The sequence below is a fragment of the Cyphomyrmex costatus genome, unplaced genomic scaffold (genome assembly GCF_001594065.2).
Source record: "Cyphomyrmex costatus isolate MS0001 unplaced genomic scaffold, Ccosl1.0 scaffold116, whole genome shotgun sequence".
Taxonomy (NCBI): domain Eukaryota; kingdom Metazoa; phylum Arthropoda; class Insecta; order Hymenoptera; family Formicidae; genus Cyphomyrmex; species Cyphomyrmex costatus.
The window spans coordinates 1,281,509-1,308,857 of record NW_017275130.1 but is presented as its reverse complement, the minus strand read 5'-3'; the positions used below and the strand labels follow the sequence as shown (position 1 = coordinate 1,308,857).

General features: G+C 36.7%; 1 protein-coding gene across 1 annotated transcript in view; it reads right to left on the bottom strand.

Annotated features, from left to right (window-relative positions):
- Positions 1–27,349, bottom strand: part of Ca-alpha1T (Ca[2+]-channel protein alpha[[1]] subunit T) — a 49,531-nt gene that overhangs the window by 10,549 nt on the left and 11,633 nt on the right. Inside the window, exons 2-17 of the mRNA XM_018545195.1 lie at positions 24,325–24,436; positions 23,657–23,790; positions 23,114–23,211; positions 22,092–22,263; positions 15,760–15,863; positions 15,240–15,415; positions 14,629–14,721; positions 14,085–14,263; positions 13,780–13,946; positions 12,851–13,212; positions 11,963–12,184; positions 11,762–11,891; positions 11,091–11,392; positions 10,377–10,528; positions 9,863–10,066; positions 1,330–1,486 (exon numbers count right to left, since the gene is read on the bottom strand). Of these exons, the coding sequence (XP_018400697.1) occupies positions 1,330–1,486; positions 9,863–10,066; positions 10,377–10,528; positions 11,091–11,392; positions 11,762–11,891; positions 11,963–12,184; positions 12,851–13,212; positions 13,780–13,946; positions 14,085–14,263; positions 14,629–14,721; positions 15,240–15,415; positions 15,760–15,863; positions 22,092–22,263; positions 23,114–23,211; positions 23,657–23,790; positions 24,325–24,436 (2,764 nt within the window). The remainder of the gene's footprint in view (positions 1–1,329; positions 1,487–9,862; positions 10,067–10,376; positions 10,529–11,090; positions 11,393–11,761; positions 11,892–11,962; positions 12,185–12,850; positions 13,213–13,779; positions 13,947–14,084; positions 14,264–14,628; positions 14,722–15,239; positions 15,416–15,759; positions 15,864–22,091; positions 22,264–23,113; positions 23,212–23,656; positions 23,791–24,324; positions 24,437–27,349) is intronic.

Below are 27,349 nucleotides of genomic sequence, written 5' to 3'. Positions count from 1 at the left end.
TGAAATTAAACGCTGAAAATGGAAGTATGTTAAATAATAAAATAACTCTTGAACTAAAATTTACATTAACTAGATTTCGAAGTAAACAACTTACTTTTACAGAATATTTTTCAAGTTACTTTTTGTATTAAAATCATTTAGATACAAGCAATCACGAGAGAGATTGACGTACAAAACAAGTCGACGTTGCGTTCAAATACTCGATAGAGATGTACGAAACGTTTTGCCAATCAGTGCCGCAATACTTTGTAAAAATGCATGCGTCATGTTTTCTATCAGGAATTTCTCTTTGCGAGAGCTTTCGTGTTCTATCCACGTATTTGTCTATCTAACTTTATCAGCTCTTCAGTCTATCTTCTACTTCTCCTTCTAGCCTGATAACGTTACACGCTGTTTAAAAAATTTTTTAATCAACATTCAAAAGGAATTAATTCAATGTACCGAATAAACGGTTATACATATAGTATCGAGCGTTAGAGTAGGATTGTTGTTTACATGCGCAAAAAATTATCGTAGTAATTGTTAATAGTATTTCATTAAATTCGAATTTAAACAGTTTTCGTGTGTACACTGACAAAAATGAGATTTAACGATACAAACAAATAGAAAAAGCAACATATATTTATTATTTAATTTATTAACATTTATGTGAACATTTATTCTTTTTAAATTATAATACGAATATTATCTATTATCGCGCGAATAAAAGCATATATACCATTAATACATAATAATTATTAATTGTACAGTGACAAATTTAGAAAGTTATCGATATGCGCCATCAGACTGCATCGTAGAATACAGATGTAAACGGAAACACGTGATAGAAAGGCAGAAACTCGAGCGGCTTCTGCAGCACATTAGTTGCTTTACATGGATGAGGCGTGTGCTGAATCGAGATCACAACACACACTCGTGGGTAAAGTCGTCGTCGCGCAGTTTGATCTGCGCGAGTAAACGAAATGGTGAACGTCGACATGTATACGTATATACCGATTGCACGCATGTAAATACAAAGCAATCATTAAGGCTCTGTCACTCGGCACTGATAACAAAGAAAGAAGAATGGACGAAGCGTGGGCGGGCTTAAGGGAACAGTGGGATCAGATGTCTGAGTCCGTTTGCTTAACACGAAGAAAAATATATGTATATATACATATATATATACGATCCGGCGATCTGTACAGACAGAGAAAATGTGGACACGAATGTAGGTATAGGAGAAAAAAGACCGTGAACAATTGGCTACGAATATATACGTGTATGTCGCTTTAAACATATAAAAAATTCGTTATGATATAGTGTTAAGAGAGGGAGGAACAGTGGTACCTGAAAAACAGTGACTAGTGCCCAGACGATGTCGTTGAAATGTTTGCGATCACAGCGACACAATGGGTGCCGTGAGACCACCTCGGCACAGGTGCAGGGCCGACTCCGGTCCGCCCACATGCAAAACTTACCCCCGAACAGGTACATCCCTAGGATGCTGCAACCGAGACAATCCGCTGGCCTAAAGTATCCCCGCGATAGAGATAAACAGTAGGGTGAGAGGTGGGACCAAGTGGTTGATGGAAATGGGACAGTACGATGGCCATTCAGTGGCTCCGTTCTCACTATATTACTATATATATTATATATAGCGACTTTGTTATTTAAGTAATTAATTAATGCAGGCGGTAAATATTGATTAACTTTATCCGGTATATTTATCGTAATAATCACTACTACGTGAGTGACATTTGGTCATGAACATTAATGTCATTAATGTCAATCATTAGCATTTTTGCATCAATTGGCAAGTGACTATGACAAAGTTGCTAATCTATGAAACATATATTCAGATAATCGTATAATAGCTTGACTTTTAGCTGGCTCAGTGAAGCGTCATACTGCACAATAAAAATAATATTGTTAAGAAATTGTTTTTATCCATTTCAATAATCTATAGTTCGTTTATTTTTGTGCTTAAGTGCTCAAAGTAACAATCTAGGTTTAAAGCTCATATTTTAAAAATATTTCCACAAAGAGAAACGTCTATTTTTAACTTTTATGTATTGTATACGTATGTATGTGTGTACGATAGATTTTTTCGATTTTTCCATTCATCGTGCCAATACATATATATTACAGATATATTACAGATATAAATATCTGTCTTTAACGTTTTTATATCTTACGCTAAATCATAGCGTTTTTCAGTAATATTAAATCAAATAATTATACATTAATATTCAAATAATTAAAATTATCACAAAAATGCGTTTTTTCTCAAATTAGAAATTTACTATTTAATAATTTGTAATTTTGAAGAATTTAAATAATTCTCGAAATTTTTTCTCACATTTCGAGTTGTTTCTAAATTGAGATTAATAAAGTTAATTTTAACAGATTTTGGAGAACGGAGGCATCGGTAAGGAATTAACAAAAAGGGCCTACGTATCGGTAAGGAATTAAGCAAATGTGTTGGACAAAACAGCGAAAACGACTGTCACTCGAAGCTCGTACAGTCACATTCTGCAAGTTCGGCGTGTTAGTATATATAATATAAATATATGTATTTTGTATATTTGCAACAATACAGGCGAATGCGTGTAAAGTATATAAGTATATACATTTATGGATTGTGGGCGGATCGTATCGACTGTGTGCGGTTGTAACGGTTTATACGATAGGACGGAGCAAGGAACAAGAACCGAAATTTAAAAAATTAGTTACCTTTTACTTAAAAAATAGTTATAAAATTTTTTCTCATCAAAATACATTTAATTCTCCCGGAAATTACCCAAACAAATGTCAAATATAAATGTGAATCAAACATTTCATACGCGCACGTTCGCATATACCATATAATCTCTCGACGTAATGCGTCATACAAGCGTATTAATTGTTTAATGTTTCAATGTGAGCAATCAATAATGCTAATTTTAGGACGCACGTTGGAACAATAATTGACTTTAACACGACGTGACGTCCGGTCCGCGGAAGTCATAACAAACATTTATTCGAACGCGTCCGCAAAAGTATTATCTGTCAAGCCTGTCAGTTATGTTACGTCGGCTGATTTTTCTTGCGAATTTCGTTTCGTTGACGTTGAAGCAAAGTCGGGGGCGCCGAACGTAGGCAAACATGACGAGAACTTTAAATCAACGTCGATAGATATCCGCACACACTTTACGGATGTAAACTGGCGTGAAAATAAACGGGACAAAAAGATAGTTCCGGGAACGCGGTCGCGAAGAGAAGAGAATAGTAGAGAAAACAAGGCACCTGCCGTTGCAGAATGTCACGGCGAACGTTTTGCGAGAGAGGGGAAAAAGGGATAATTACCACAAGCGTAAATATATAATCCTCTAATACGCAAATACGGTGTAATATGTATTACGGAAAATTCTGTCTCAGCGAGTATTTACAAAAGATACGCACAAATCTACCGAGACTGCTGATGTTAATACGATATTACGTGCCTTGCGCGATCTATCTATATATATATTTACCTGGCTCGTATTTCTAAAATTAAATAAAAAGAAATTGTCTCTCTCTCTCTTTCTCTTTCTACTACAACTAGAAAATACTAGTTGGTAGTCCTTCGGACTACTGTAATAACCTGAACTTAGGCTACCAAAGCTGGATCAAGATTGATCCAACTTCTAAAAAGCATTCTTTTTCAAAATATATACATATTTAGTAAGAAAATATGTAATAACAATTTTAAATAAGTATTTACTTTTAAATAGATGCAGAGCTACGTGCGATAACATATAATAAATGAGGGTAAAAGCTGTTTAGTTATTCGGGCTTTCCCGAAATTTACGTGTTGAGTCTTTAAGCCTTACATATTGGTTTATATCGAAGGTAGAAACGCGTTCTGTTCGTGTCATTCGTGTATCGATGGACACGAGGTCCCATCTCAGGTCCTCGGGTGTTTAATTATGAGGAATTTTCTGACGCGGCGATTCTCCTGTCGGGTCGAGTCGATATTTCACGTACGCATTGTATAACACGGGACGAAGTTCTTTTTTTGCGCTCGAGTCGTCGTGGGCGTTTTAGAGAGAAAGTGACAGAAAAGTTACGGATAGAACGAGTAAGAAAAGAAGAGAGAAAGATAGAGGTAGGATAGTACGAAGAGAAGTGTAATGTCGTAAGTAGTGAGGTGAAGTATAGTGAGAAGTACATAGTAAAGTATAGTGAAGTACAGGGAAGACACAGAGAGAAATATATAAGCGTGTGACAGAAAATAGTTCAGATTGTGCTACACTGTTAAAAATGTGTGGCGTCGTTTTACGTACGTTTAGAGTGCGTAATTATCGTAGGTGAGAGAAGTGTGGTGAAGAAGCATGAACGCCGAGACGCAAGTTGGCTCTCAGCGTGATTTCGCTTCTAATTCCGTAGTAGAAAATCGAATAACATGATTTTGCGCTACTTGTCGATGTCGCCGCGATGTCACGAGAACCGACGTGCGAGAAATCGGTTGCCGCTGGTTGCGACGCTTCTTTTTAGCAGTGTAACTGGTAGAAATTCTGTATAGTAAGGTACATGAATGTCGATCTTCGTAAGAAGACGTGATGTGCAGCGAGGTGTGATATATACGCGCAGTACAAAAAAGACAACGGCAACAGCAACAACGACAATGGCGATCAAATGCCTAAGAAGACACATCGCATGCAAAGCAATTTGTGCAACACGCCCGTTATATAAACCGGAGCAAGAGTCTCATTGCCGTCGATATTGGCAGTCCAGGACAAAGAGCCAACCCTGGGATCACCGCGTAATCCTAGAAGGGCCATTTACCGCATCATTTAGGCGGGATATGGTCTGTTCGGGCGATCCTAGGATGGCTGCCAAACAACACAAACATTCTGAGCACGTCCAGAAAACGTCGACTTGTCGTCTGGAAGATTTTATTGTGTATTTTGAACATTCTTTAGGTCTGTTTTTTTATTCCTGCATTAAAACTTTTTTCTCGTTTTCATTTATATATTTGAGATAGTCTTAAGTGCAGTTTTAAAATGGCATATCACAGAACCATATTAGCATCATACGACATTACTTAAGACGATCTTAAAATAAGAACCGCTATGAATATACCAAGTCCATACGTTTCAAAAGTGTATATAAGTTTAACTACAGAAAATAGATCTATAATGTTCCCATTGCATTCGCAATTTAGACGTTTGTATTATTTGCGTTGTTGCTCCTCGTTTGGACGCGCATAATGGATGTTTATTATCCATTGCCATGAGAACGTATGAAAAGGATTGACATCATGTTTTTCATCGTTCGAAATCGCTTTGAGACTCTACCGGCGAATAGTTTTATCACCGGTCTTCGATTTCCTACAATATTAAAGATTCTAGGGGACGCAATTAGCGTTATAACTAAATTATCTATTCTGATAACATCAATATAAAAGTAACATCAACATCACCGACACAGGGATAAGCGAATGAGTATGCGAAGCGTCTAAGCGTTTCGTTCTTTCGATGCCTGAGCGAAAATGCCTGCACTCTTACAAAAATCTTAAATATTTGAAAGCACGTTCGATCAATCATTATCAAAATTAATTCAATTAACAATTCAAAGTTAACAATTCTGATAATTACTATCTCGAAATATTTGTAAGGTGTAGGTAATTTCGCTCGTCATTGCGATACACAGAGAAAACAGACGCATGCGAAGGCATGCCAGAAGGGAGCCAGCTCGACGCACTCACAGAAGACGCGGCAGGAGGCAGCGTATTAACGCACGCGTATTGTGCTTGTAAAGTGACGGATAAACGCAAAATGAAGAAGCACCGGGATTATCGCCGGCAATCATATGCAACGTTTGATTATCCACTCCGGATAATCCGCGTGCCCCGTTGTAAGTCCCCAGTACCGGCTCTAGGCAGGCTTTTTCTCCTCTTCCTCAATATATTCGTCGCAAAAAATACGATATTAAAGACGATCTGAAGAATGATCTCCCTCGTAAAAAATCTCATATAATACTTCGTTAAGCATACTTTATTAAAATCTTTATTACTTCTAAAGTCGGTACCGGTAGCCTCCTCCTGCCTTCCCCCCCCCCTCCCCCCATCGAAGAAATGACGACGACATGCTGGAAAGCGCTTATCTCCCAGTATACGTTACCTGAGGCCTCAGAAATCATATAAAGTGCAGGCGGACGCACGTTGCGAGAGATCGCACGACTTTAATTTGTCGAAAAATCAAAACGTGAAGTACGTATGTATACTTAGCGTATATATATATATGTAGATGCGGTGTAGTATAACGTTAATATATATGTACGAATAAATATATATAAGTAATATGCTATATAGAGAAATCAAAAATGCCCTCGAGAAGATACGTGAAAAAGTATCCTTTTTTTTCTTTTTTCTTTTTTTTTTTGGTAGGTACCTGAAACACCGTCACAATAGCCCAGAGTAACGAGTCAAAGTTTTTCCTATCACACTCGACGTCAGAGCTGCCTTTCATCGTTTCACAGAATTTGCAACCAAACAGGTTCATCCCGAGAATACTACAACACAACGAAACGTGCAATGTACTTCCTTATCCATATATATATGTATATATATATACGTAGACTGAGATAAAATGACAAAAAAATGATAAAGAAATAGAATGAGAACAAACAGAAAAGGAGGAGGGAATAAAGCTCGATTAAGACAAAATCGCGATTTATGAAGCATTACTCGACCAAGTTCAACCGATCAGTTCAAAATATGTACATACAAAGTGTTCTAAAACCAACGGATATTTTTTCAACTAAAAATTTGGTTACAAAAGAAGAATGTCACAAACTTTTAATTTTAAATTCTTTTGGAAAAGAGAGAGAGAAAAATAGAAGACATATTAAATTAGAGAAAGTCTATTTAAGTAAAGTTTAATTAATTATGTAGAATCAAATAAGAAGCCCTGTCACAGAAATATGATAACATTCAATGTTGAATGTTATCTATGGTTGAATGAACATCCAGTAGTTCCATGACATTTCGTATATATTGTATCACGTGTCTCGTAATACGACGAAAGTGCAGAATCGATTGACATTCTTTCACGATCTTTACGTCGTAAAGTATAATGTCCGTTGGTAAACACGACGTGTCTCATAAAAGAAAATGTGTAGGATGACAGTACCAGTTTTTAGAAGCGTTTGAGGAAGCTCAAATCGATTTTGACGTGGACTTTCGTCGTCCGTCGTAATCTGAAACCTTGGCCGAGTAAGTCGGGATCTTGCTTGCGATCACGATGCAAGTACATCGAGAGTACTTCGTTATTTAGCGTATGCCGGCCGATCAAGGAAGGAAAAATTCCTCTAAAGCGGATCTGTCGGAACTTCATTCGCGACTTGCGGCTAAAGAAGGATGCAAACACTAGAGATGGCCGTCGAAGAAGATGTCTACGGATCGGCGCGCAGAGACGTACCCGCAAGCATTTGCATAGTTCCGTACGACTTTGTATTCACTTCTGAAGGTTCACTTTATCTTCAAGAGAGTTCCGAACAAAAAAGATCACCGCATTCGCGTCAAATGCGCGAAGTTGCCGAACCTTCTCTGCTTTCTTTTTTCTTCGCAATTTCTCGAAAAAAAAAGTCTGCTCTTGGAAATCATACTTACCAAAATATTAACTTTCAATTTTATTTTAATCTAAAAAAAAAAAATGCTTAAGATACTTTTGTTATCAAGACTATTAAAAAATCAAATTTTTAAGTATTTTGATAAGACTACTGATAATATACACATTCAATATATAATAACAATAAATTCTTTCTTTTTTTATTTTTAAATATTTTGAACGTTTAATGAATTGTTAAAACTATTCAAGTATAACGATATTTTCAATGTTTGCGTCTACGTGTCTGCGGCAGATATCGGGCAATCAGTTGCAGTATCGAGATCGCAATAGCGAGGGCTGCGGCTGCGGTGAACGGCAAATCGGCTATCGAACGGTCGTAAAACGCGTCGTAAACGCACGGATGTATATAGTGGGAGATCCTACGCAGCATGACGAGATATATATATATATATATGTAATTCTGCAGAGCGGGGGTATATGTCGAACATTCGCAAGCTGTTCTAATATCGAGGGCCACACCGAGGCGCACGCACTTAATATAGGCGCTCAGAGTAGCAAGAGAGAACGATAGCGGGAGAGAATCACGTGTATATAATGAATATAAATCAAGAATATGATGATAGTAAATATATATATATATACATATAGCCTTTCATACTCGTCGCTAAGACGTCCAGCAGAAAAGCATCACATGCACACACATGTAAATATATATTCCATATACGTATATATATATTTATATATAGATATATCTTCTAGATAAACGTCGAAAGTACGTTCGATGCCTCAAGCTATAAAGGAGGGGCCGGTAGCAAACCGGCTCTACCCTTGTAATAGATCGTGCCAACAAATACCATCGTCATTACCATTAACAACGTCAGAAAATATGCCGCTCAAAGAAACGCTAGGAGACGCGAGAACACGGGACAACTGCTGGTAAAAACTGCTTGAGAACTTCTATATATATATATATGTGATATGCATAACTGATGGCGGCTTATACACCGCGCAGAAACAAAGTAAAAGCGAATAAAGTAGAAGAGAAAGGTATGAACGGAAGAAAGTCACCTAATGTAGGCCTCGGCTCGAAGAGCAGCGACGCGCGATTTGCTCCTGAAGCTCGTAAGCTCGTAGAAGCGAGCAAAAAACTGCTTTCGAAATATCAAGCGTCGACGACATTATTATCAACGTCTTTGTTATCAAATAAACATAATTAAAATGATGCTGAATGAATAATTAATAAAAGAAAAGGAAGAAACAAAGATAGAAATTAAACAACTTTTTTAATGAGGTTAGGATTATAATTATTATGATCAAACATAAGTAGTATTTTAAATAAAAATAATATCTGTGAAAACTATTTAGGATTTTTATATTGTATTATTAATGTTCTTTTTAGTTTTTTAAGGCTTGTTTCCATTGAAGTTAATCATCTCGATTGCGGTATATTGGTTTCTTCTTCTTTGTTTATAAAAGAAGAAAAAGTCAGTATACCCCGATCGGCACAATCGGCTTCAGTGCTCTGTAAAGAGTAAGGTTTCTCTCTTTTGGAGTAAGATTTATTTCAAAGAATTTAAAGAATGAGGACGAGTCTTTAGAAAAGATATTTTAATACATCTATATTAACAACAATTTTTAATGAATAAATCTCTGATATATTTTTATACGTATTTCTAAAGCTACCGAATAGCTTGGATAAAATCTGATTATTAAACATAGCTTTTCTATTACCGTTATTGAAAGTGATGTAAATATGTTATAATAAAACTTATAATAAAAATACCGCTGAAAGTGATATAAATATATTATAATAAAACTTACAAAGCTTAATTGAGCTTCTTCATGATTTTGCCGTAAGCCTGCCACAAAATTTATAGAATTGATGGCTATTATCATTGTTATCGACACTTCATATTTCCAAGCTCTTGCTCAATTTTTTTCACTATACCTATCGGCAGTTTCGTAACTTTGATCCGCTTTGCCAGACATGCAAACGTTACTAGGCTGATGAGATGATAATTAGAACAGGAAGACGCGACAGCGCCCCATAATCCGAGTAAACGCGACGCGCAAGTTCGATCGGGCGGTTTCCTCGCGGTCGAACTCATCGTATTATTCATCGGCGATGGTACCAATTCGCGAAGTGGGTGAACGATTACACACGTAAGAAAAAAAAAGAGAAAAGAAACAGAAAGCGAAAACGGAGAGAATATCCGGCGACGTGGGTCCGAGGCTCGGAATTCCGCGGCAGTGTCACTGACGCGGACGAAGATAGGACGGCGACTTACCTGAATATAAAGATGAAAAGTACTAAAAGAGAAAAGAATACGGCAACGTTATCCATGGTGCGCAGCATCACGAAGAGCTGACGTCGTAGGTTGGGCAGAAATCGAACTAGCTTCAGGATCCTGAGGAGGCGGAAGGTACGCAAGACACTCAGACCGGAACTGCCACCACGCTCTTCTACGACTGATTGGCAGAGCTCGACGACGCTGTAAACGCGTTGCAATAAGTGCAATAGTATTATCGTTTGTCAGCTTGTTGTAGACGATCCGTCCTCGAACAGCTTTACGAGATAGCCATAACGATCTACTACCAACTGTTATGACTTTCTCGTAAAGTCAGAATGTGACTATAAAGTTGAAAGAATTGCGCTGACAGTTGCGTGTACATTTTACACAGCAATACTGTATACGTGACACCTATTTAATATTATTATTTGTACACACGAGAAGGCTATTTTATTTTCATATATTATACGTAATTATAATATCAAAATTTAAAAAGAAAGTTGCGCCATACCTCAAAACGACGACGACGCCGTCGAAAACATTGAAGCCATTACTGATATAACCGAATGGACCTTCCGCTATTATCTTAAGCAACATTTCCACCGCGAAGATTGCCGAGAATACAATGTTGCTTATCTCAACGGCCACCGTTAACTGTTCTGGCTGAGTACACATAACATAACGTAATTAGTAACATAATCATAATTAGTAATTACACTTTGCGCAGTATTATCTTCATTTTAATTCACTGCGTTATATCGAGAATGGACACGGAAAGAACGATTTTGCTGAAGTATCTAAAAATTTTGCTACATACAGATCAAAAAATAATTTTGTTGAACTATCAAAATAATTATGGAAAAATTATGTAGGACACTCAAATTAAAATATAGAAATTTTTTTGCAGCATTGCATATCATATGTGTGCTGAGTGTCTTATATAATTATTCTAATATTCCAACAAAAATTTTTTTCAAATTTCTATCCAGCTAAATTTTAGATATCTTAGTATAAAATCATTCTTTCTTTATAATATTACACGGCAACTTTTGCTTTTTATATTTAAAGTAGAAAGTATCGCCGAACTCGTATAATAAAATATATTATTATAATAACAAATACATATAATAAATAAAATACTTTAATAAGAAGACACAAACAAAGTAATACCAAAAAGACCCGAAATGACGCGAAGTAATATATTCAAGTTCCAGTGAGAAATCACCTGATTGTGATATTCGATTCCCATGCTTAAAGTATTGATGAGGATCGCCAGTAAAATACCCTGTTGGAAGTATTTGTGCTCGACCAGCTTCTTGATCCACCGTCTTATACAACGCAATGTACAGATACAGCAGCTGACAGTTCGTCTCAGTAGCTGTCTAGGCCGCGAAGACTTTTGCCACTTCTCGCCATCATCCGGCCACTGATCACCTCCCTGCAGTTCGCAGCAACAGGAACAGTTGTCAACGTCGGATGTTAACCACTGCGTGCGATCTTCCAATGTAATGTGACGATCTGTTATACCTATGGGGGGAACACATTAACTCATTTTTATATTCTCTTCGACTTGACTAGGTGTGCGAATTCTATTAACTGTTTGTAAATATTTTTAAAACTTAAATGGAATAGATATTCAAAAGCATACAAATTTAATTTTTATCAAAATTTAGAATATCTCTTAAAAAATGTAATATTTTTATTAAAAAATTGTATTATTTTAGTAGCTTTTATTTTAATATTTCTGAAAGTTAGACAAATTATAAGTTAATCTAAAAGGTTAATTGATTCGAAACGTTTTTAGAAAAAAATCTGTATAATAATAAATATTGTATAATAATTCATGTACTTCCATTTTACGACAAATTATGTTTGTCGTATGTCATATTGACTTGCCTTTCGTGAGAGAATTTAAAAACGAATCGAGCGCTAATTGGCCGGTTGGCAGAGCAGCACTGAGAGCACCACTGAGAGCCAACAATTCTTGACACGTCATAGCCTCGTTGCCACCCAGTTCGGCTTGCATCTGCGACAGTATGCTTTATTTACGGGAGGGAAAAAGACCTTTACGGAGCGACCATGGCAAATGAAATTAACCTGTGCGTGGTCCGGCAGTGGACTGGACCAAACGTTACCATCGCCCGTCTGTGTCATCTTCTCGCTCGAGCAGACGTTACGTTCGCCCGGTGTCACCGTCAACCCCGGCTGCAACGCATTCCCGACATTATTGCTGCCATGGAGCAGTACGACGTCGCTAAACATTACGCTGCTTCTTCTCCGATAATGCGTACATGGTGGACTCAACAACGTGCTGTTCGTCTAGAAGGCGATAATCAAGCATACATTACGCATACGTTACACACTACGGCAGGCGCTCTCTCTCATAACCGTTCTCGGCCCAAACTCGTAGCATTAAGGGAAGAAACTGTATGCACTTTATCTTGCCGTACCTAAAGCTTAAAATCTCTTTGTGCAAACGTTCTCTCTCTATTATCGTCGATGAGAAACTCGACGAAACGTGATGAAACGCTAATGTTCTTCTACATGAAAAGCATGTATAATCACTATGAGATACACTACTATCGATATAAAGCAGAAGATACCATAAATGTCAGCGAAGAGAATAGCTTAACGGAAAGAGCGCTAAACGAATCATTCAAAGACGTTCCTGCTTGCTTACAGTTACTTGCTTACTAAGATCAAAGTCGAGTGTAATATTTCTAGAGAGCAAAAAACTCAAGCGGCATAAATTAAACTACCGGAGAAACGAAATAACGTTATGAATCTCCAATACAATAATAAAATTATTATTAACTTCCATATCGTTTCGTTAGTTATCTTGCTTTATTTAAATTAATTAATTAATTATTTAAATATTATATATTATTGGAAAATCATTTTCCGATATTTCATTTATCGAACTTCAATTGCGCCGCTTCTATTTAAATAAAATTTCGTGTGTCGTGTTCTCGCATGCAAATCTACGATATCTGTACTTGCCTCAGCCACATTTCCCACGACAGCGTTGTCGCTTCCGTTACAGGACACGGACGAGGTGCGATGAATGCTTAATCTGTGACATACATTTGCGGAAGCCTCGGCCTCGGAAAGCTCGGGGCTAGCTCGAGGCGCGGTGCCCAGGTTTCCACTACCACCGACGCTATTGCCGATAGTCGTGGGGACGGCAATTGCCATCGCCGATTGCGTCGGGGATATCATCGCGGCGAAATCGCCGACAGATCCACCGTTTCCATTGGTAGCCTGTTGCTGCTGTTGTTGCTGTTGCTGCTCTGCGTATTCTAGCGCGGCGAGGAGCCGCGGACATCTCCCGTGATGCAGTCTTCTGTCTGAATATTGGATTTTTAAAAATAATTTCTAATAATAGCAATCAAAGTTACTTTTTAAAAACAGTATTTAGTAGAAATTTTTAATAAAATTTGTCAATTACAATGTAAATCCCTACAGATAGATATATTAAAGAATAAAAATATTTATATTAAACACACACATTATAGAAAATTTATTAAAATAAAGTTTAATACATTTTAATGTAAGTATAAAAAGCGATAATTTTGAGAGTTCAAATCGAGGTTGATATTAGTGCCATAGAAATTGTAAGACTTCCATTTTCATCGTATTTAACAATAACCGCTGATAAAATCCCGCTAGAACTGTTAAAGGTATCAATTTTCTATTTTTGTTTTCAATTAGGAAAGATTTATTTTGGTATTATTTGTATCTAAAATATTTATATTAACATTTATACTTTTTCAATATTTTGAACTACTGCATACCTTATACAAAAAAGAAAGAAAAATTGAGACGATTAGCGGAGCTAAAATGGTGTAAAATCGACGGACTTCGAATTAATTTCTTTTTTTCAATATTCGATTTTTTAATTTCATATTATTTACCACCCGGTACGCGATTTGGTCCGACAGCAGCTGCGTTTGAACGAGACGCTTGAGTCTGCTGCTCCTTGAGTAGATTCTGCTCCCGTTTCTGCTGCCTCCTATAAAGCCACAGGCGATATCTCTTCATCAGTCTTCGTTTACCTCGTCGCCAGAGATGGGCGATGTATCTGGAAAGAGACATCAAATTGTCATCTGTCGTAAAACACAGGCGCCAGCGAATCTTCCGCGGAATAAAAGCGGCGAGGAATAGTCCAGCTCGCGCGAATAGCGTCCTCGGGAGCCGTGCAACGATGACGAGTACCCACTTGACGATTTCGGCGTAACAAGTAGTAGGCTCCGAGGTATTCGTGGATGAGGCAAGCGTCGAGGTCGAATGGTAGCGCGCGCGCTCCAGCCGCATTCTCTCCATTTCCCGCTTCTTCGTTTCCGAAAATTGCGTCGCGATTACGACCAAGCAGAGGTTGATCATGAAGAACGAACCAATCTGCAAACGCAGATCCTCTTTAATCCATGCATCCCTCTTTAATCCTCTCATCATAATATACCCCGTATTTGTTTTATATTTATGTTGTAATTATTATCTTCTCATGGATTATATTACAATTTTACTCTACCAGTTGATCGTTAAAATCGTGGCTATTAATGATAATGACTGTCATTATTATTATTTGAATTGTAGAAGTGATTTGTCTCGAAGAGCCGAAGGCTCTTAAGTCTCGTATTAAAACGTTACAGCTGAATTTTTGTTAAAAATGAGCGAAGTAAGACTGTGGAAAAAATAGATAGCGTATATTCATGTTGTACACGTTGCGTTCGCGGTGCAATTGAGATAGGAAATGAAACACTTACGACTATCAGGAGAACGAAATATATCCAGTCCCAGAAGGAGTGGGCGTCTTGCACGTAATACATTATGTCCGTCCATCCTTCCAGGCTAATAACCTACAAATCGACATGATTGCGCTATTCAGCTTTACGGCGAAATAGCGACGAAAGAGGGTGACAAATTTCATCTATTAATCAATTGATGTAAATTTCGAAGTAAAGATATTAAAACATTATTACGGTTAAATTTTTGTGAAATTTTAGAAACACATATTTTAGAAAAAATCATGCTACCAACCAAAAAGGAAATATGTAGCTAATGTAAAGCTCATATATTTTGATCATATCAAAATATGAAATCTTTGGGCTAGCACATTATTCACTTGCCATAACATATCTCATCGAAAATACATTCGTCCGCAATATCGTCGATGGCGTAGTTTTTCTCTTGGCATTATCGCAGACTAATGTGCGCGATCCGCGTTTCCATCGACTTTCGGGCGCCATAAAAGTATTTTGCATACTTATAAATGGAAGAAATATTCCGTGCGATATATACCATGTTTGAGTAACATGTGCACATGCACTCGTAAATTATTCTGAACAAATGTAGGACGAGTAACTAAAGCGCTCACAAGAAATATCGCAACCCAGGCGAGACCGATGTTATCGAATGAAATTGTTCCTTGGAATGGATTGTTGCCCTGGCCTTTGCACTCGGTGTAGTAGTAGTTCCAATTAACACAGGTATCATTGTTGATGTACGTCACGTTACTGTTTGGCACAGCAGTACTGTTGCACACCAAGTTGCCTGAATGCGAAAAACCCCGTTGCGTTCGATTATGATGATGAAGCAATCAATTACCCGAATGTGTACAATGTAAATGGATGTAACGTGATAGATTCAAAATATTGAACAGCTTGGAATAAGGAAAATTTGACTTTAATATTTGTTAAAGCGTATTTCTCGTCAAAGTTTAAAAATATTTATAAGCTGTTTTTGAATTTTAGATTTCTATAGCATCCCGTATAAAGCAGTTTTAATTTAATTTACTATACGTGATTATTAAGGATTTAAATTTAGTGATATATAATATTTCATTAAATTATATTTTGCAAATTTATTTGAAATTCGTTGATGGAGAATGTACTCACCCAATTTAAGAGGTGGTAGATTACTGCAGGAGTGCATCCCGCTGTCGTCGGGACGCGAACAAATGTAATCCTGACCCTGATACTCGAAATACTTCTCCAGATCGCTGGAAAATCAACGGAGCGACGATTAAAAATTTACGCACACCGATCCTCGCGTAGACCTTAAGTTTAAAGACTTGCGTACATATGCCTTATGCACGGATGCACTCTTCACATGCTTCGCTTATGCGTACATTGTAAGTAGGTATGCAGAGAGCGTGTTATAATAAATATATAGTAATATAGCGTAAACGTGTATATACACATATATATACAGAACGAGTCACTAGAAACTATCGTCTAAAATAACTTTTTATGCACAGACTTAAAAAGATATAATTAAAAGGAATGATGTAAGCAAATTTAATGAATCTTGTGTTATTTAAAAATATTAAGACAACTTTGCCGAGGATAAAAAATAAATGCGACGGTGTAACACAATTTTAAATAATTTTTAATTTTAATATGTGGAGGCACACGTCTCTTCCAAAGAAAGAATTGTAATTTGTGAGATATAGCAAGAAGTTATTTCAGATGATGGTTTTTAATCAATTTGTTATATATATATATGTATATATTCATATAGGTACTCATAATATATATAATATTCAGAGGATCGCGGAATTACCGGAGGAGCTCCCAGTGTAATTTTATGTAAATGGATACTGGAACCTAACCGAAAATATATAGAAGTGCAATCGATCGGAGTGGAATAGATTCCCGTGCTATAGATTCCGAAGAATGTATATGCATACGAATGAAGGCTAATCGTAAACAACCTACGCGGCGCAAATTGTCAGCGTAACGCGGCTGTAGCACTGATTCGCGAAACTGATCGATATGTGCTTAACGCGGTATTCGTACCGAGATTGCTTTGAATAAAGCGTGTATTGTTCGGAAAATCGAGCGCGTTTCCTATCGTTATTGTCATGCTTACACTTTCGACCCTGTTTATATCACTGGTCGACAGCTCGTCCGATGATTCTCGGACACCTTATATAGTACAGTATACGTACACGTATGTAGATGCTGATGTACAACGTACGTGCGCAACGATTGAGAGAAATGTAGGCAAATGCAGATATACCGACACGAGAGAGTTTGCGTGCATACAGCTGGTATCACGCCGAAAATAGTCGGCTAGTGCGAAAAGAAAAACAATTAACACGTTCCTCGCGAAGTATCGTATCAGTCATGGGTGCCGAAAATGAATGGCCATTTCTAGCTTCGAAGATTGCAAGTCGCCGTCGCGTCGTCGAGCCATGTAATAAATAAAACCTTCCTCTTCAAGAAATTCGAACGGTATTGAACTTGATGTTCAAAAGACAATCGCGAATCAAATATTTATAATACATTAATTAATCACTTGATTTATTATTATTATTATTAAAAGATAAAAATTACTGAGAGCAAAATTGGTCGTTCTCTCTCTCAAGTGCGGAATAATACGTTTATGTAATCCTGAATATATTAAAATAAAATATGAGCAAATATACATGACGTTTCGCGAGTTTGATGGATAATTCATAATTTTATGCTACGCGCTCTTTAAGATCGGAGGATATTGTGCCATCTTTCTCCAAGCTCGATTATACTCCTCTATCGCAATATGGCGTCTTTTATTCTGGATTCTCAGACGTTCTCGTGATTGATAATCCCGTTTAAATTAGATGATTGATCTAATTTCGCATTTTATCTCCCTTTACACTGGTACTCTTATAACGGTCACGATGAAATATCATATTTCTTGTTATTTACTGTAATGTCATAATGAAATTCATTGAATAGAAAAAAATATAGCGATAGAGGAATATATTGCATTATGTAGCGATATATTTGCTAAAATAATGCGACACGATTTCACGTTATCCAAACACACGCTATGTATGCTTAATTAGCGGTGTGCACGTGATCGCCTGTGCTCTCCTTAATTTGCGTGCCTTTAACGCGGCCATAGGCGTGTGCTTCACGTTTGTGCTTGCTGTGCTGATCGTGCCCATCGTTCTAGATCCTCTCGTATGTTATATATTTATAAGGAGACCAGATGTCCTACTTTTGAACAATATATCAACCCCATAATATATTGCAATAAACTTTTCCTATTTGTGCCTGTACCTTAATGCAAATTCAATTTAACTTGGAAATGATCGTAAAATATGATTTCAAAGACATGTCTAAAACTTTGTAAAAATACATATTGCCAAAAGAAAAACAACAGTAATTAAATTCAGTCTAATAATTTTAGTTTAGCTTACTGTTTATCTTCTGGTTTTAAGAATTAGAAAAAGATATAAAGAATAAATTAAATTAGTTATATAAGAAAGTTAATTTATATTCACAAAAATGGGCAGTAATCTATCATTATAATGCCTTTCTCAAAACAAAAGAGACCAACAAATTACGGGATCGTGATTACAAAAACCTGGTCGCCTTGTGCATCCGTGAGCGCATTTTGGCAGCGAGCTCTATGCAAATAGCGATGACACCTCGATGTTTTCCAGTAAAGCAAGCGGATACATAATAGTTTCCAAGATCAAACTCTCAATTGCATGCATATCTGTTTTCTTCTAAACTATAAAAATGTGTTACTTTAATCATTATTGCACCGCGCTATTGCTTTCGATATTGGTTTAAATTCCAATACCGTTCGTATAATCGAGATATACGTTGATACGCCATTTCACTTGGCTTGCGTGTTTGAAAAATTACGAGTTGATATCGTTTTTCAGGGCCATCGCTATCCGCGAAGCTCCAGCGCTGCGCTACCACGGCGCAGGAACGGCAGTAACGCCGGTGCAGAAGTCGATAAACGTTCGAAAATAGCTGCTGCGTATACCGGAATAGACCGCGCGAGCATCGCGCGTTTAATTAGCTTCTCTCTGGGCTTGGAGCTTCATGGAGGCTACTTCTCTCTTTCCTGCACTATCGCGCCATGCAAATTTGGAATTATAATGATTTCGGGGCACTATGCACCTGGGCGCGCAAGTATTCCTTTAGGACTGCATATCTTAAAATGTGCGATGAAGTTTCTTGTTCCTTAAACACGTTGTAACCGAACGGGAACAGAACATCCCATGAGACGTGCAGATGTGAAAGTCTAGAGTTCGGCTCGTTTCATAGTCATTAACAGCAACGTCATTGATAATGCCCAGAGTGCCTCTGATACCGCATCCTATATAATGAGGTCTTCGGGAAGAGTCGAATCCTTCCTTAAAATGTCAAAGTTTCAATCTCTCGAATTTTAAAGAATTAGAGACAAGAAACTTCCCGTTTCAAGGAAACGCCAACTTCAAATTCATGGACCAAAGAACTCTATTTAGTACATGGATCGTGAAATTCGGGATCCTCAGGGACGTAATGGAAGGATACGCTGCTATCGTGAAAGCGGTGCGATGTAGTGAAACCACAGAGATCACCGATGCCACACATAGTTACTTAAACGATAATTATCATATGCACAAAGCATCGTTAATGCTTATCGAGACAAGACACACGTTGAGGGAGAATAAAACAGAGAGGCAGAGAGTGAAGGTGACAGAATGAGAGTGAGAGAATAAGAGAGGCGCGTGAGCCACGAAAGAAGTATGTCTATAGAGCAAAGAAGAGGGAGAACATCGACTCGTGCATCGAAGTAGCCGAAGAGATCCCGAAGTGTCGGAGTATAGTAATCTCGTGGAGAAACATGGAGTTCCGGGTCGCCTACAAATTACGGATCCCTCCTCCATCACGCGATTTATGTGCAATGTGTGTGTATCGAGGAGAGAGCTTCGGTGCTAGAACGTTTAAGTGTGTGAAGACGGTGAAGCAACCCGTACACTAAAATGCTATCTCGAAGTTTAGGAGGATTGGATCTCTTCTCTCGCTCTCGGGGATCTCGGAATCATCGTCTCCTCGATCGGCAGCCAATATACGAAATAGTGTTTTTTGTTCGTCGTCGGTCGAGTCGACATGCTCTATATGTGAGTACACACTACGATACAGTCGCACACTGGTTAAAAGTACAGTGGTTAAAAGAGAAGAGGGAGAGAGACAGAAGTGAAATAGGAAAAAAGAGCGAGAGAGAAAGAGCAAGAGAAAGTGAGAGTAAGAGAGAAAGAGAGATATTATATACATATGCACATCACGTATGGTTGCATGTATATACAAATATGTACATATGGATGCCAGTGTATGTATAGTCTGTGATCTATATAGTAGGTATGTATTATTGAGAGAGAGAGAGAGAGATAGAGAAAGATACATATGTATGTACAGCACATTGTTCTCTACTAGAGCTTACTAAATGCGTGATCGAACCGAGTACTCGTCCGAGAGTAACCTGCAACAGCGAAACAATAGCCTGTCACTGCCTCCCTGGGGTCATGTACTTACATGTCTAGGTTTTTTTAGTCACGAGGAGCAGAAGAGGGAGAAAGAAAGAAAGAAATGAGAGAGAAAAAAAAAAGAGAACGAGAGACAGGAAGGAGAGTGAGAAGAGCATCTTAAATCGCCTAACGTGATATACTTCTGTAAAGCAAAAGTTGAGGAAGTAGAACATACTGATCCATCCAGGGCTTTTCACGATTTTCTTATGATCCCTTATACCACCGATGATATCTTTCTCAGCTAGAACGCACCAACAATCTCAAATCGATATCCATTTGACAGAAAGGTCGCTGTAAGTGTCATGCTTTTAAAATTATTTTTAAAATAACTTTGAAAAAGGTTTTAAACGTTTGGATCGATAGGACAAGACTGATGATTGCTGCGTATTAAATTATTTATACGACAAAAAATTAAATGTAAAGGTTGCCTCCCTTTTATACTGTTACAAAAACTGAACATTTTTTAGAAAAGTAATTTGCATTTTTTATTCATTTACAGAGATCTTTCATTATGTCCAAGCTTAATTTCTTTATAGGTATTCACAACGATTCGCATAAATTTTCAAACAAGTTACTAATTATGAAAAAAATATTGTCAAGAGGAACTAAAATTGTTCTTGGTTTTTTATAGATGTTCCTGTTTTTTAAATAGATATTGCTGCATACATATATCAGATATTATATAAAGTATAATAAATATATTCCCGCACACACACACAAAGAAAGAATAATACTTTTTTTTAAATATAAGAAAAAAATAAAAAATAAGTGTAGATCATCTGTGTTACTTGCGAATATTATATAAATAAAATTTAAAATTATTTAATTATCCGCTGAGACAATGATTTTATGGGTATAGTTTCGTGATAAGCCGAGCGGAGTGAGTTACAAAGTTTGCACTGTATTCTGAGCAAATATCGATCGTTTTGGTAGAAGCGGATCGAGCGCGCAAAGTATTGGCGCAGAGAAGAACTGCAAAAGATAGAGCGAAGGAAGAAAAGAGCGGAGCGTTAAATTTACAGCAAGAAAAACTCGGCAAGCGATGCTTTGCGACAACGGGAGCTACTCGCCATGCAATCTGGATATTTTTATTATATTTAGATTACAATTGGGCTCCGCGTGAACGAACCGTACGACCAAGTTGTTTACTCGACGTCGAATCGCGTGCATGTAGTACGTGGCTAATTCGCCACGCTCTCGAACTTTTGACTATTTTACTCGCAGACGCAAATTCCATAGCAAAAATCCCGAAGAAATCTGCATCGTCTTAGGCGACGAAAACAAATTGCATATAGGCGTGTCAAATAGAAATATTCTATCTAAGCAAAAAATTGTCGAGCAAAAAATTGCACACGCAGTAATAGACTTTTTTTTTACGCAATAGCATGCTTTGAACACGGTAAACGCAAATATGCCTGAAGGTATTAAGATACATAAAATATTATGATGTATAAAAAATTGCTTCTCCTGGTCGTTTCACACGTAAAAGGCCATAACGTTTACTGTATTCTGATGTATGTTATTGCAAAAGCTTCCCAAAATAGAATTTTTGTACAAAAGTGAAAGTGTTTTGAATATGGCAAGTGCTGGCTAAATTCATATTTAGCCATTTTAAATGGAAATTATTAAAATTGAGAGATAGTTTTGTTCTGAATGCTTTACTGTTTAACGTGTTTGAAGTACACGGTAACAAAAATTTCTAGTTAACGACAAATTGCCGGATGTGAGTTCCACAAGTTTCGCCGTCTCGCGGAAATGCGACGGAGCGCTTCAAACTGCACAGCGATCGACAGATAGACAGAAGAGAACGAGATGCGATGCAGCATGAGGCGCAATAACGTGAAGAAATCGAAGTCCAACATTTACAATTAAAAAAAAATAAATAAATAAGTAATCAACGATTAGGACCTAAAATTCTTGCCGACTTACTCGGGATACTTGATGTTGGGCAGAGCCTTGAGGAAGCAGCGTTGGCGTAGTATGCCTTCCCATAGCTGCACGCCCACGATGCCGAATATGAAGAAGACGAAGAAGCACAATAACAACACGTTGCCCAGCATGGGAAGGGTGTCGAGCAGCAGCATCACCAGTATCCGCATACCTATCAGAGGTGTTCGTGAAAATAACGCTTGGTAAGCGATTAATAAATGTGTAATGTCTTGTCGATATCATATTTCGATATTATAGAGCTGTTAACCATGTCAACATCGATTCTGCTTACGGATATTCTTCCTCGGATACTGGAACAACTACCGATATGCTATACTGATTGCTTTCTTTCTATAAATACAGTTACAATTTGAAAGTATACTGTATACGAAATAATCTAAATTCTCGATTTTAATTTTAATGGTAAGCACATTGATATTATTAATATATTTTATATTTATAAAGAAAATTTGTTTTAATGAAACGTTATTCATAGATTATAGGATCTAATATCAAATACCTCAGTCATTAGCGTTTAAATTTCGAGAAAAGAAGTTGAAGATTATAATAAGATTTTGTTATTCAATTTAGTCCTGAAAATAGAAAACGTACTAATTTTTTTTTAACGGTTTATGATTTAATCATCTTGACAGTATAAAAATGGACCAAGATATAACATACATAATGATTCAAGGATCTGTTATTAAAATTAAGGTCGCGAGTTCCGATACGCGTGCAACATGTGTCGTTTACGCGAAATTCAATCTTGAATTTGATTTTAATGTTTGCAGCTAAATGCCGTTTCTTGCCAACTTTACTTGTTCTTGTTCGATATGATTATATGTATTTCTCTGTCTTCGCTACGTTTCAATTCCAAGATGAAATCAACCGTGAATGCGTTACGATCTATCGCGGTGGTTATGTACCTGGCAATGCACCGTAAAATCGACGATGGAAACAAACTGGGGTTAACCGTCAACCATCAAGGTTTCTGACATATCTCAAAGATTTCGTTTACTTACTTGGTATTCGATTGATCGCTCGTAACGGCCTTAATACTCTTATCGTTCGGATGGCTGACAGATTCATATTTTCCACGTTTAGGCAGTATTCCAAAGCGCTATAACCAAGTTGCTTTTAAATCCTTTTGATACATCTATTTTATAATTTATCACAGTAAAATGTTTTATAATTAAATAATATATTGTGTTTAATATAATTTACGCATAAAATGCATTTAATTGTTCTGAATTTAAATTTAAATATATGAGTTTAATTAAAAATTGTAATAATACATTTTACACAATAGTTTAAATAAAAAATATATAAAGTTTTATAAACGTAGAATGTCAGTTAATTATAATAATTACTATAAAATTATTACAATTTTCTATAATACATTTTTATAAATTTAACATTTAATATAGAAAGATATTGTCAATTTTCCATATTGTTATCTATTTATGGCGCGATATCAAAAATTCTCGAAGGTTTTGTACAAAAACTCTTTGAAACAAAGCACAATCTAATTTATGAAACAATAAATATCTAAATAAAATACTTACCCAGCCAGCACTATAAAGAAATCTAATCTATTCCAGGAATCCGCAAGATAAGTTCCTTTACCGTAAATTCCCATCGCTACCATCTTTATGGTCATCTCCAAAGAGAAGAAGGCAAAAATGATATCATCGAACATCTGGAAGAAATAGACAGGAGAACACAGCTTGATTAGAACTAGGTACGATCAACGTAATATACCGTGATTGATTTAGGACACTCTACTAGAGGATTCGATTAACGGCTGTACCATGTCGGTAATTTTCTCATCTCTTTCTCATTCCATCCTCTTCCTCCTCCTCCGTCTCCTCTTCCGCCACCTTTGCTGGACTAATTGCGAATCGGCCGGAAACCGTGTCAAGATGCGCAATCGATTAATTCGCTTATCAGCGCGTCGGATAATCACTTAACGTGAAAATTCCCCGTAAATTGACTTAATTGAATTGTAAATATACATTACCATTCAGATATTGGACTTTTCTCTCTGGCTCGTGAACATATAAATATGATAATTCGAATCGCGAAGAGAGTCATTCTTGGTGTGGATATTACTTAAATAAAATCGATACGTACACTTGGTTTTCTCAAATTCGACGTGATAATACGGATTACTCTGATTGATCTTTTTCAATTTTTTTCCAGTCAAATGTTGTTAAAATATGCGATTACGTACCTGCAGTATCTTACATCGATTCGTTACGCACTGGTCGTCCACGCATGGCTGGTACATCCCGAGCGTGATGCAGTTCAGAAGGATCACCATCATGCTCACCCTTTCGAACCACGTGAGTCTTTGTTAAGGAATAGATAGTTGGATATTTTTCAATCTCTCCTGATTAAAGGTTACAGATCGCAAGCGAGAACAACACGATACTACGCTACATTAAACTAACACAAAAGAGAATTTTTAAGTATATGGGACACAAAGTGCATAAGAATTATGAGAAATATTTAAAAAATATCTCGTATTTGATGCGTTGACAAGTCTCCCTAAATTGTAATCATTTATCGTAACTAAAGAATTGTTAATTTTTATTTTAAATAAATAAACTTTAATTTCTCGTATATAGTTCTCGTATTTAAATTTAATTCCATTATTTGTATGAAAATTATAAAGTATCGAAATATTATTGCGAGCAGTTAATTTTATTACTACATATGGAGTAAAAGTAAAAAAATGACGTTAATAAAAAAAATTACAGAATTGTTCATATTCGATACATATGTTATGATTGTTGAGATTATTCTATTATATTTATAATTAATTTATATAATCTTTGTCTAGTCTCGATCGATGAAAATCTAAATGCCGTAATCGGCGCACTGATTGTTGTTGCCAAGTGACTATCACCAAAACATCGTGTTTTCTCGTAGCGCCTTTCTCAATATGCCCATTTAACAAGCAGACAGGTTGTGCGATTACATCTAATCGCGTGTTTCTGCCCGTGGAAAAAATACCGCAAACGTGTAATACTGAATAAAATATTACTATTTGAAATACTGAATAAAGAATAAATTATTAACACTGAATAAAACATTACTATTCGACTGTTATTATATTTACTATTTATTCAAACAATTTTTTTCATTATCGCGTCACACAAGTATTACATAATGAAATTTGATATGAAGTCAAATCGAAATCGATAATCAAGAACTTGTATGTGCAAGCAAAGCGATGCTTTCCGATCGTATAATTAGCAGCTATCAGTTTTCGGTAGTTACGAATTTTAATAGGGTTGCGATATCTCAGTATCGAATGCGATTATTATTAATTACATGCAAGTATCATTTTAAACCCTCTAAATACTAATAGTTAATACTACACGATAAATATAAATTCTATATACATATAACGTAAATTTTGTGTAAAAATGTTTATAGTGTGTATCCTTTTTAACAATATTAATTAATTTCTTAAGAATTTTTCTGAATTTTATTTCTTAAAGATAAATATGTTTTATTTAAATATATATCACATTGTACTATTATGTATCTGGAGAAGATATTTTTAATTATCCTTTCCACCTCTGTGATATATCTTGTACGACATGATATACAATTTTCAGGAACGTAACATTTTATCATGATATCCTTTTAATATGGAGATAAATTGAGTGCGTGACGTGAGGGAATAAGGATTCGAGACCGGGGATAAGGGGAATCGATTTCCTAGCAGCTGCGATTCGTATTCCACTCTTAGTTTGCTAGACGATGTTATACGATGCTCATCAGTGTCGCGTGCAAGCAACTATTCATGTGTTAGTCGGCTACTGACATCGAGTTACACGCGAGGCCGACGCCCTTCTCAAAAGGTTAAAAGTAAGAAACGCTATTAAGATAAAGATTACCGCAATCTCTTATCCTGACTAAGATTCTTTTCAGCACTACTTGTTGCACTCGATTAATTATAAGTTAGCACATAGACGATCTGTGTCTCCGAATTACACCGAATCGATCGATATGTCTGTATAGTCACCGAGAATAAGTGGACCATATGGTGTGATATCTGAACTTGAACTCGTTTATCTTCATAAATGACCTTTATTACTTTTTGTAGTATCTGGGCGATAAATGGTTCGACTGAACGCGTAGAAAATTGGTTACAGACTAAAAATAAATCGATTGCTGCTTATCACGCGAATGGAACGTTTCGTACATCTCGATGTTAGATGGAACAGTTTTTTTGGGATATATTTATAGGGATATAGAGGGATATATAACCCTCTGTCACAGAGGGAGTAATTAGTCTAATGAAAGCGACAAAATTGACATTCGACACTACGGCAATTCGTCTACCCACATACCCATCATTAAGCTCCTTAAAACATTTTCATTTAATCTCAACAGAAATTTCATTATAGATAAAGAGTTAGAAAGCGATATATCACTCGGAAAGCTCTTAATAAATCAAATATAAATCTCATGTAATTTATTAATTGATTTATATTAATTAAAATGGATTTTCTAACAAAAATTTAATTTAAATCAAGATAATCTCTATTTATACGCATCATACGGTTGAAATATCGGACTTGTTTCATAGAGATACTTTCACGCTATAGCGACGAAATAAAGACGACTTTCATAATTTTAACACACTGAATTGTGGACGTTTTAATAAACTCTTTCAGACGTCTGCGTTACCAAAAGAAACATTTTATTTCTAAATAATTTATTTTTCGAATGTCAGCTACAAACGTTTTTATAACTTTTACGTTGTACAGATCAGTATTTCAAAAGCGTTCTCTTTTTGATCCGAATTAAACACAGAACGGTACAATCTACGCAGTTCATGCCAGATGCGTGATAGATTGCCATACGATTGCAAAAGCCTGCAAAGCGACGGTGTATCATAATAGCGATCTATCACGCCGACACGATCTCGTGTGCCAAGCGCCGATATCGACGAGCGTTTGTACGAGAGCGGCTCTTAACCACCCTGTGTGCCTACACAGACGATCGCAAGCACCTGTAACGTCTCATCTCCGACGAAGAACGAGGACGACTACGGGCGGTAAAGGGAGCCGGAGGAACTCTCGCATTAAAAAGCACCGCGTTGATGATTTTGACAGGCAGATCGCGAGGAACCTTCTGCGTTATCTGCTCCCACAAACGTGCTCAGAATGTGTTCGATCAATAAACTCGGTTGGCCTCCACCGAGCTCTCTCTCTCTCTCTCTCTCTCTCTCTCTCTCT